Below are 12,350 nucleotides of genomic sequence, written 5' to 3' on the forward strand. Positions count from 1 at the left end.
AACGATTTTGTGCCAGGCCTCACCAACCGACATCAATACCTCTCCTCAGTGCGGCACTCCATGAAGAATGGGCTGCCATTCCTGAAGAAACCTTCCAGCACCTGACTGAACGTATGCCTGCAAGAGTGGAAGCTGTCATCAAAGCTAAGGGTGGCCCAACACCATATTGAATTCCAGCATTACCGATTGAGGGTGCCACGAACATGTAAGTCATTTTCAGCCATGTGTCCGGATACTTTTGATCACATATTGTATCATTTCATGAACTACCACCATGTAGTATTTTAGTTATTATTCAAATTTATGGATTATGTTTTTACGACAATTAATGTAGTTGTATTTTTAGATTTGAGAAACAAAAATGTATTTGCAGTGCAGGACACTTTCATGAGCCCCACACTGTGTGTCCAATTCTACATCTACATCTACATCTACATCTACATCGATACTCCGCAAGCCACCCAACGGTGTGTGGCGGAGGGCACTTTATGTGCCACTGTCATTACCTCCCTTTCCTGTTCCAGTCGCGTATGGTTCGCGGGAAGAACGACTGTCTGAAAGCCTCCGTGCGCGCTCTAATCTCTCTAATTTTACATTCGTGATCTCCTCGGAAGGTATAAGTAGGGGGAAGCAATATATTCGATACCTCATCCAGAAACGCACCCTCTCGAAACCTGGCGAGCAAGCTACACCGCGATGCAGAGCGCCTCTCTTGCAGAGTCTGCCACTTGAGTTTATTAAACATCTCCGTAACGCTATCACGGTTACCAAATAACCCTGTGACGAAACGCGCCGCTCTTCTTTGGATCTTCTCTATCTCCTCTGTCAGACCGATCTGGTACGGATCCCACACTGATGAGCAATACTCAAGTATAGGTCGAACGAGTGTTTTGTAAGCCACCTCCTTTGTTGATGGACTACATTTTCTAAGCACTCTCCCAATGAATCTCAACCTGGTACCCGCCTTACCAACAATTAATTTTATATGATCATTCCACTTCAAATCGTTCCGCACGCATACTCCCAGATATTTTACAGAAGTAACTGCTACCAGTGTTTGTTCCGCTATCATATAATCATACAATAAAGGATCCTTCTTTCTATGTATTTGCAATACATTACATTTGTCTATGTTAAGGGTCAGTTGCCACTCCCTGCACCAAGTGCCTATCCGCTGCAGATCTTCCTGCATTTCGCTACAATTTTCTAATGCTGCAACTTCTCTGTATACTACAGCATCATCTGCGAAAAGCCGCATGGAACTTCAGACACTATCTACTAGGTCATTTATATATATTGTGAAAAGCAATGGTCCCATAACACTCCCCTGTGGCACGCCAGAGGTTACTTTAACGTCTGTAGACGTCTCTCCATTGATAACAACATGCTGTGTTCTGTTTGCTAAAAACTCTTCAATCCAGCCACACAGCTGGTCTGATATTCCGTAGGCTCTTACTTTGTTTATCAGGCGACAGTGCGGAACTGTATCGAACGCCTTCCGGAAGTCAAGAAAAATAGCATCTACCCGGGAGCCTGTATCTAATATTTTCTGGGTCTCATGAACAAATAAAGCGAGTTGGGTCTCACACGATCGCTGTTTCCGGAATCCATGTTGATTCCTACATAGTAGATTCTGGGTTTCCAGAAATGACATGATACGCGAGCAAAAAACATGTTCTAAAATTCTACAAGAGATCGACGTCAGAGATATAGGTCTATAGTTTTGCGCATCTGCTCGACGACCCTTCTTGAAGACTGGGACTATCTGTGCTCTTTTCCAATCATCCTTCAGTAATCCAATAAACAATTTATATAAAAAGTCCAGAATGCTTTTGTACCTATGCCACGATATTGTATGTACCTTCACAAGTATATAGTATTTTGATTTATTCTCAGGTTTATGGATATGTGTGTTTTTACCACAGTTAATAACGTATGACAGTCCTCGTTTTTCCCATTGCCTTAAGCTTAGCATCTAAGAGTATATTTGTATATGCTATCAAAGGTTTTATGTCAAGATGCTTACATTCTATCTTAAATATAGTCCTTGGGAATGATGCAAATATGTTGAAGCTGGTTTCCACTCTGTTTTTAACCAAAATGCTGCATGTTACTGACATGGGCAGCTCTAGCTTCAAGACATTTAATTCCAGCCATTACCTACTGATAAAGTTAATTAAGATGCTGTCTTTATCTGCTTGTTTCATATGTTTTCATAACAAAATGGTGTATTTTAAGCTTCACACAGATGATGTATGTGATGAATGCTGACTTGAGCCATAGAGGTTCACAGTCTTTTTATTAATTTTATTAATGTTGACATTTTATTGGTGTTTTCCCGAATGTGAAGAAGTTTTTAAATTCTGAATCTAGATTTTTCATGGATGTACTGTGAAAAACATTTTCTGACAGTGGAATGTCTAATTTTGATGTTTACAAGATTTAGTCAAACAAAGACAAAAATTTTGAAATAGCGTTTCACCCAGCATAGGAAATGCAATACAACTACTGAACATACCTTATGGTAAGTTTAGACAATAAACTGCTGTTAGCCTTGTTTTGCTGTGTCTGAAAATGCACCAGCTGTTTGTCATATCAGTGACTTATCCCCCGCAGACCTTTTCCTGTATCCAAAACTTAAAACAGTGTTGAAAAAATGCCATATCAAAACCACTGAGGAGCTCAGCACAATACAACAAGAGAACTGTGCAGCATCCCAGAAAGTGAATTCCAGAAGGCTTTCCAAAAATGGAAAAAATATTGGGAATGGTATATTGCCGATGGAAGGGTCTACTTTGAAGGGGACATTGCTTAAAATGTAGTTAATGAGCAATAAAGATGTTATAAGCAAAGTCTGTTCTTTTTTGACACCCCTCATATCGATTGCAGCTTTAACAACATAACAATGACCTCAAGTCAAAATTACAGTTGTGTAAATTGTAATAAATACCACAGTCAATGGTGAATATTAAGTCATTTAAAAATTCAATGAGACTGTAATCCAAAACAAATACAATTTCCTACAAAAAATAAATAAATAAATAAATAAAAATAAAAAAAATAATAATCACAATCTCGTGTGAAAGGAATGTTTATGAATTTTTTCAGTGCTGTGTTTCAAAATTAAAACTATTTTACTCCTGTAATCAATGTTGGTGCAACAGTTACAAACATCTTTGTAGCTCCAAGCATCACACTTTGTAATTCTTTGTATCATGGAGATCTGTGAACTAATATCCCACATAAAATGGGCTACTATGAATGGCTGTATAAATAATTATATTACAAAACATTAACAGCTGTGTCAAGAGTCACTGTCCCACTAGTCTTTTGCTATCTCTATTTTGACATACAAATCAACAACAAATCTGTTGTTTCATTTAATATATTCATACAGTAAACTGTGTCTTACATCTTAGCAAGGTAAAGTGGCTTAATATCTATAGATTTGTATTTGCAACATACATAGATAAAAGATCACTCTTCTGAGTTATACAAATACAATGCAATTTTAAATTACTGTCATTTACCTTATGATGCTGCCGATGTCTCCTTATCTTTGATATTTCTCTTAAGTCAACAATGTCACCTTTTGGATTTACTGAGAGTGGTCCAGATGGTCTTGTTGCATCTTTCAGATTAATCCATGCTGTTATTCTCTGGGATAAAACTGTCCCCCTTGACTGAAATCCCTAAAAGAATTATGCAACAATCTGAAAATTATGACTTCAAAATATTTACATAAAAATAACCATTATTGTCCAATACCTCAACACTAAATTTTTTAAATTATTTTCAGTACAGAAATATGAATCTCAAAAACTGCATAATACCCAATAAATCTTTCATTCAAAAAGATCCTTCACTTTTGTTATGTGTAGTTATATTTGGTCATCAGCATCTACTTTCATACTTTATCTTCACCCAAATCAAAACATTACTTCAATAATGAGAACAAGAATTTTGTAATAGAACACAAAACATAATCTGCAAATTTTCCGTGCAATGAATTTTATCAATGTGATTGTTTCCATGGCTCACACAAAAACTGTACAGTACAGTTCAAATGGGGGAAAAACAAAATTTATAACTACAGAATAAACATTTCACAATGAGCACAGGATGTAGACTTAGGCTTTTAAGTCTTACTCTGAAGCACCTATCAGTCCTGTGCAAATATAACAATAAAAGAAAGTGTCCAGCTGGTTTTAATTGTTTATTACTCTGAATACCAAGTGATTAAAGTACCTAGGCATTACAGCTTTTGTTAAGATTTCTCACGTGTGGCAGTGTTTCACTTTTTCTTCCACGGTGTATCTCATACAGGAATCTAATTTTTAAAAAATAGCTTGCAATGTGAAAAGCAAAAATCCGAGCATAAAGGGCACACAATAATTTTGGTGTTAAAAGCCAGTTAATTTCACGAAAAAGACGTCATTTTTATTTCATGGATCTATCAAATATGAACAGTTTGTTACTCATCTGTGCAATTTCACACTGTTTAGAAGTGCATGAACATATTTCATAACAGGATTCAACAAAACAAATAACATTTCTGTATCCACCACCATACCAGCAGTCCTGCTGCCTACAACATAACAACAATTAATTTTCTTTCCAGTAAGCACTCAGATTTGATACAGGTTTTTGCCATGTATGAGAAAAAACCCATGGCAGTTTCGTGTCCCTGCTATTTTCCTTTATTCCTGTCTAATAATCAGGTCACCTCTACAGCTTTTTGACTTCTTTCATGCACATAGAACTTACATATTATTTCTGGATTCTTTTGTTAAACAAAGACCTACATCCCTTGACATAACATGTTTAAAAAGCCATATATAAATTTCAATACCATTTTACATAGTTCAGAACAGAATTGTATATGAAACTTACTGGCAGATTAAAACTGTGTACCAGACCGAGACTCGAACTCAGGACTGGTGGAATTGAAGTTGTGAGGACGGGTGGTGAGTCACACTTGGGTAGCTCAGATGGTAGGGCACTTGCCCGGGAAAGGCAAAGGTCCCGAGTTCAAGTTTCGGTATAGCACACAGTTTTAAAGTTTCATATCAGCGCACACTCCACTGCAGAGTGAAAATTTCATTCGAGAATTGTATGTGACAGTAGTTCCTTATCGGCCAAACAGATCTCATCCAGCGCACATGACAAATAAAAACTAAAAAACTAATTTTAAAATAGGCCACATACACTGTTATCATCAATATTAGACTTCTAAAGCAAAATGCATTTTATACACTTGTAACCAGCATAAGATATCTTATACATGTGACTACAAATCTATCAGCTATCATAATGACAGAGCACAAAGCATTCATAAAGTAAGCCATTCTACATGAACACACTATTCGTGAAATGAACCAAGAATGCAAATTTGTGTGCAAAAAACAGTGATACAAACATTAAAATTAATGAAAACTACTTCTTAAGAAGGCTCAAGAAAATGGTACAAGTAACTGAAAACAACAGATAATGCACAAAAAACGGAAAATTTGAAAAATCTGAATTTACTGCCCCCCCCCAGAAAATAAGAAAACAGCCAACCTTTTTTTCTTTTATCATCATCTTTAGATATGTTTGTAAAACTCATTTACACTGGTATACAAAACTTAAGAATGAAAGTAACTGTGGCATGATGTGTCACTGCCAGGTAACACAGCTCAGTGTAACTTCAACCACACGCAGAAAGAACTGTTACGGTATGGTACAGAAGGTAAATAAAAGAAATACACAATGAGATATGCAGAAATGACACTTCTATTCAAAGAGAATAAGTACAATGAATCCACCATCATTTATGATGGTCCCTGAACATTACAAAAGGTTGGACAGGGTTCTTAATAGTGTGTGTGATCACCACAGACAGCAAAACATGCTCTGGAATGTGTACCCATGCTGACTAACAAGGTTGATAAGGAATTCTTGTGGTATGGCACTCCATTCATCCACCAGCGTGGTTGACACTTGCTGGAACCATCCAGCAGTTGGTGTGTGTGGACATGGTTAAATACATCTTCCTAATGCATCCTGCACGTGCTTGATGGGGTTTAAGTCAGGGGTATTGGGAGGCCTGTCCATTTGCCAAATATCCTCTCATTCCAAGAGCTGCTTCACCTTTGCAGTTTGATGTGGTCATGTACTCTCATCCACAAAAATTAAGTCATGACTGAATGCACCACTGGAAAGACACACATGGGGAAGGATTAGTGTGTCTCAATAACGTTAACCAGTGAGTGTACCATAATCAAAAGATTTGGAGGTCAGTACGCTAAAGCAACATATGCTGCCCCACACTGTAACACCTGAACCACCAAAACGATTACGTCTGATAATGTTCCTGGGTGCAATACGTACTTTCATATGACAAAAGGTGGCAACACATAATGCACCCAGGAACACTGTCAAACATGATTGTTTTGGTGCTCCTGGTGTTATGGTGTGGGGAGGCATAATGTTGTGTGAATGTACAGACCTCCAAATCCTTGAAAACAGAGTATTCACTAGTCAACATTACTGTGACACTGTACTCCTTCTCCATACACATATCTTCAGGGGTGCATTCTGTCCCACCTTCATTTTTACAGATGACAATGCCCAACCACATCAAATACTGCAGGTGGAAAAACTCTTGGAAGATGATGATATTCAAATACTGCAGGTGGAGAAACTCTTGGAAGATGACGATATTCAGCAAATGTACTGGCTTGACTGTCTCCTCCCTCCCCCCCCCCCCCCCTCCAACTTAAATTTCAACAAGTACACGTGGGATACACTGGGGAGACATACTGCAGCATGTCCACATACACTAACAGTCATCCAGGTGGTGTCAACCATGCCGGTGGAGAAACGAAACGAAACATCTTACCACAAGAACACCTTACCAATCTCTTGGCCACCATGAAGCACATTGCTGTCCGTGGTGATCACACACCCCATTAAGAATCATGTCCCGCCTTTTTTAATATCAAGGGGGCCAACTGAATTAATGGTGACTTCGGTATAATTATTGTCTTCGAATGAAAGTGTTATTTCTGTTTGTCTCATTGCATATTTCTTTCAGTTACCTTCTGTACTATTGAGCAGCACTTCTTTCTATGGGTGGTTCAAGTTTCATTTGAGCTATGCTACTTGGCAGTGACACATCATGTGAAAGTTACTTTCACCCTTAAGTTTTGCATAACATCCGTCTATTATTGTGACAGCTGTTTGGAACTCAAAAATATTTTTGAGTGTCAAGACAGTTTTGCCCCAAATGGTAATTGTTACATATGTTGTGTTCAAATCAATATGATTCAAAAAGAAAACTTTTTACTTTGTATGAATATATGAAGATGGTATCTGTTCTTTTGGACATGCCCGAAAGAACAGATACCATATTCATATAGATAAGGCTTACCAGCCAATGATCTTCTTCAGTGCAGATGCGCTCACATTGCCTCGAATCATGAAACGACGCAATGCAGTCATGTTTTGTTTCGATTCATGAGGGTCAGCAATTGATAAAAAAATGGGGCCCCCGGGGTCCCAAGGTCGCGATGGCGACGTCACTGTCCCGCTGAGATAATTTGTCCTTTTAGGACAATTATCTGAGCAAGCACCCACGCCAGCAAAAGGTTGTCCGACACGTGTTGATAACAGGATTTGTTTTAACCGGCTGTACCCGAATTTTAGTATATAAGGAGGATGATTTGGAGCACAGCACATCATGTCCTCTGAACCGACTCCGAAAACTTCTATTGTCGCTAACGAGCTGCCGGAAATAGTAAGTACACTTCTATTACAATTTGTACAAACTTGCACGAATTGCTGTTTGTGGAAGACTCCAAAATGCCTTAGATGTTTGTCAATTGGAGTTACCACAAACTATACGGGAAGATATTCTATTGGAATTTCGTGTTTCAAAATTTAATTTCATGTTAAATTCGTATAGGTTGCCAGAATGTTATATATTTAATAAAAGTGAGAATGTTCCCATGATTTGTGAAATCATAAATGATGCAGTAGAAGCTTGTGCAAAAATAAGAGCGGGAATTCCAGTTCCATGGGAAACACTTGGTTTGCTTACAATGTCTTATTTTGACATTAGTACATTCTGGCAAAGTAGATTCAAAATTAAAGTATTTTTTTACGAAGTTACTTACAAGCATTTCGTATATACTATTTGTGAGAACTGTTTATACAAATTATCCGATTCATGGCAAAACGCGCTACTGCAACCACTTCTTATTGGAATGAAAATTAATATGGTAACCAAGACACCATCATTTTCATATGGTGTAACTTGTCCGCCACATATTAAACAATATAGTCATTGGTGCATGTTTTGTGCAAATAGTCCATTGTTCAGAAGTGTACGTTGTGGTGGCTCGTTAAGCAGTGTATCGGATTCAGAGGAAGACGATGCTGATTTGGCTGATATGTTGCTTGCAGACCTCTGATGGAGACCCTGGCCGACATCTTCCAAACCATCTTCACCCTGGTTCAAGCACACGTGACGAATCCAACGCTGAAAATCTTCATCTGGATAGCTACGAGATTACACTGCCAGTTGGGAGCCACCGTTGGACCCTTAGGGACATACATATTCACAATTTTGAATTGTTTGACGAACTTCGAAGATTCCAGTTCACAATTATCCTTTGGTTGCCAGAACTTTTGCAAATATCGGCAGATTGACTGCCATGAGTCATGAGCATAGTGGGCAGCGGCACTACAAATGTAGCGTGTGGACAGTAAATTGGGAATGTGGGTCTCACGGGGAGTGTGCCAGAGAGAAGTCCCCGCAGTCGCACTATTCTCTGTGTCCTAGGTGGCTGAGACATATAGAGCGTCTGCCATGTAAGCAGGAGACCCCGGGTTCGAGTCCCGGTTGGGGCACACATTTTCAACTGTCCCCGTTGATATTTATCAACACCTGTAAGCAGTTAAAGGTCTAGATTTCATTGTAATTTCATTTTTACTTTCTGGTCTGGCTTTATTTTATTTTGAAGAATTTACTACCATTTACTTGTGTTTGTCAAGGTTCTAATTTCATAAAATAATGCAAGTACATAGTTTATAGAACTTTCAAGCAGTAAAATATAGATATTAAAATAAATAAAACTGATTGAACATATAGCTGAATTGGAATCCTTGTAGACTCACAGTACCAGTTTTGCAACATATTTAATTGCCAGATGCTGGCTTCAGCTGCTAAAGACTGTGGTCATGTGTGTGAGCTAGATTTGCGTGTGTGTGTGTGTGTGTGTGTGTGTGTGTGTGTGTGTGTGGGCACGCGCACGCTTGGTCTGTTTTTGATGATTTAATTGTTGGCAGAAAGCTCACTTTCCAACAGTCTTTTTGTTGAGCCTATCTGTGACTCAGCATCTCCGCTACATGGCAAGTAGCAACCATCCTTTTCATAATATTGTTACATTCCATCCTGGATTTTCCATTGTTTGATTTCACCTTTGGTGTGTGTTGTACTGGCAGGAATCCCTACAAAAGTGATAAAATTAACTATGTTGAGGACAAACACACAGCTTATTCATTTGTAAATTAGTTGAACTAATCTTAAAACCAATACCATTGAATATCAAATGAGCAGATGTCCTCTGCACTCAAGAGCATTGCAGTAGTAAATTGTAAATGTTTTAGCCAGATAATAGGAGTGGTCCTATAATATAACTTCTACTAGAAAGTGCTAACTATAATAGATAATGTGCTATCTGTGATTTGGATCAGGACTAACATCGCAACCAGCATAAACGTACAGAACTGAACTTACGGGCTGTCGTTGCTGTGTTGAAAACCTGTTACACCTCCTTAATTGATGGAAACAGTTGTAATGGCTCTCCTGTAACATCAATAGGTAGAAGATTTCAAACTAGGGGCCCGTTATGTTGGCACAGTGTCATGTACCACCCATGAGAACTGAGTAGACCGACCAGCAGTCTGGGAGGTCTCTATGTGCATCATGCCGAAGAGTTACGGTGACAACACGAACTGTTAAACTCAGTTTCTCGTATTACATCATCAATTAATTAACTAACAAGGGGAGCCTATGACGTTGGGATCACAGATTCACTTCAAACTTTGTATCCCTTTAGCAGGCCCTTAAACCAACATAATATGCAAGTAGTAAGGTGCAGCACTCTGGTAATTCCGAGAAAATCACAACAGAAGTTTTACGCATCCATTATGTAACGGATGAATCTGTTTTTATGTGCATGTTCTGAGAGTCTGTGGTGATCAGTTGATTAGTGTACAAGCTTCGTAAGTCAAACGTATATGAGGCAATGGTTCAACTCCTGCTCAAACTTAATTTTTAATCTATATTTTTTCATCACGGGTCATATTATTTAATTTATATGACATTTGAAAGGTTATATAATTTAAAAAACCACTTCTATTTGTATGAAGTTTTAGTGAATTTCATGTTATTTGACTACTTGTTTTTTAATTAAAATTAATTATTAGAACATGTTTATAACTATCAACAAGTAAATAACGAAATGCATACAATTTTCCTGAAAATGTATGGCTGTCGTGATTTGCGAAATCCATTATACATGCAATCTGGGAAGGTACCCAGAACTACTTTGCACCTCAACACTTTGAGCTGCAGATATAGAGGCAGACCCCATTTGGCAGTTAATCAGCATATGGGTGAGACATTGCTAATGTAGCAAGAACAAATAAAGTAGGTGCAAATTTTTTGGAATATCACAGAATTTACACTTGTACTACTAAAATGAAGGTTTAAGTGGGAGACGAAGCATCACCTCAAACACGTTCCACCTTACAAAGCTCATATGCTCACCACTGAACCACCACGAACTCTGAAGTCTGACACCTATGCACAGATACATCAGTTACATAACAGATGCGTATAACTTCTCTTGTGATCTCAGAATTGCCCAAGTAGTGCACCTTACTGCTGCTTGCACATTATGTTGTTTTAATGGCCTACTAAAGGTGCACAGAATCTGAAGTAAATCCGTGATCCCAACGTCACGGCCTCCCCTTTCACATTATAGTGTCACTTCATAAGCTAAATTATCGCTTTCGCCCGTGAGAGCACAGCATTGTAAATAATATCGCTGGCTTGTTAGTGTTCCATGGACTTGACTAGAGAAGCACGTATTTTAAAAGGATTCTATTGTTAAAAAGGAAACATCAGCCGCCAATGCTGCGAGATATAAGAAAATATTAATTTTTGTCAGTATACACTCTTGTAAGAAGATAAATCTCTTAATAGTTGAACACTGAGAAGAACGTTTTATGAAATAATAATTGTTATCTTGAAAGGTAAGATTTTTCTCAATTTTGAAGTGAATATTATGCTCATCTTTCCTCTCCTAGTAATTACGATAAAAAGTGCAACCAAGCTGAAGACAGGATTTTGAATGCTAGGTAGTACTGTGTGATCCCTGACAGTATTTTGGAATGAACAAATTCTCTTTTGTGAAAGTCGAAAATTTGTGGAACTTGCCCTACCGACACAGACTATCATAGCTGTTCAGAATCATATCCATCTGACTTGCTCTTCAATACGAGTGTCAAGAATTTTTCAGAGCTACATTATGATGCAGACCTTGAAAAGCTGTTTCTTACGTTGGCTGCTAAGAAAAACTTTAACCTTGAGTGTGCTCAACTGCACTCTGGAGACACCACACATTACTGAAAAATTAATAATTCACTCTTTTTCAGCCAAGAAGACAGTAATTAAGATCCACAGCACTAAATATTTTATTTTGAATGAAAAGCATATATTTATTTCAATCATTTAATACTATGAAGAAAAGAGGACCTTGTAAGAGTAGGAAACAGTGGTAATAATTAATTTTGCAGCAGAAAGTTTTGAGGCTGCTTATCTGTTTGTTCTTCTTGCTCTTATCAGGAATATTTAATAATTTTTCTAGTGGCCAAGGGAGGGCCATTACAACGTAAACTAAATCCAGTATAATCAGCACAATTAAATGTATGCTGTAGCTGACAACTAAATCACCGAAAAGTAATGTTGGCCATGAGCTATTAGTATGTTATTTACAATGAAATTACACCGATGCTACACCCACATACAGGCCGCTAGTTTTATGTGGTCTGCATATTGATATTATGAGACAGCTGTCACAACCATTTTCATCAATTCAGGAGGTGTATAGGGTTCTCACTACAGCACCCACAGTCAGTAAGTTCAGTTCTGAATGTTTATGCTTGTTACAATATTGATCCTGATCTAATGTTGCCGTTATAGTAGATCTAACATTGTCTGTTATAGTTACCACCTTATAATAGAAGTTTTACTACAGGGCCACTCACGTTCTCTGGATGAAACATATACAAGTTGC

General features: G+C 37.9%; 1 protein-coding gene across 1 annotated transcript in view; it reads right to left on the reverse strand.

Annotated features, from left to right (window-relative positions):
- LOC124555172 (protein dispatched) overlaps positions 1–12,350 on the reverse strand; it is a 196,480-nt gene that overhangs the window by 134,133 nt on the left and 49,997 nt on the right. The window contains exon 3 of the mRNA XM_047128998.1: positions 3,531–3,692. Coding sequence (XP_046984954.1) covers positions 3,531–3,692 — 162 coding nt within the window. The remainder of the gene's footprint in view (positions 1–3,530; positions 3,693–12,350) is intronic.

Source organism: Schistocerca americana, chromosome X (assembly GCF_021461395.2).
Source record: "Schistocerca americana isolate TAMUIC-IGC-003095 chromosome X, iqSchAmer2.1, whole genome shotgun sequence".
NCBI lineage: Eukaryota > Metazoa > Arthropoda > Insecta > Orthoptera > Acrididae > Schistocerca > Schistocerca americana.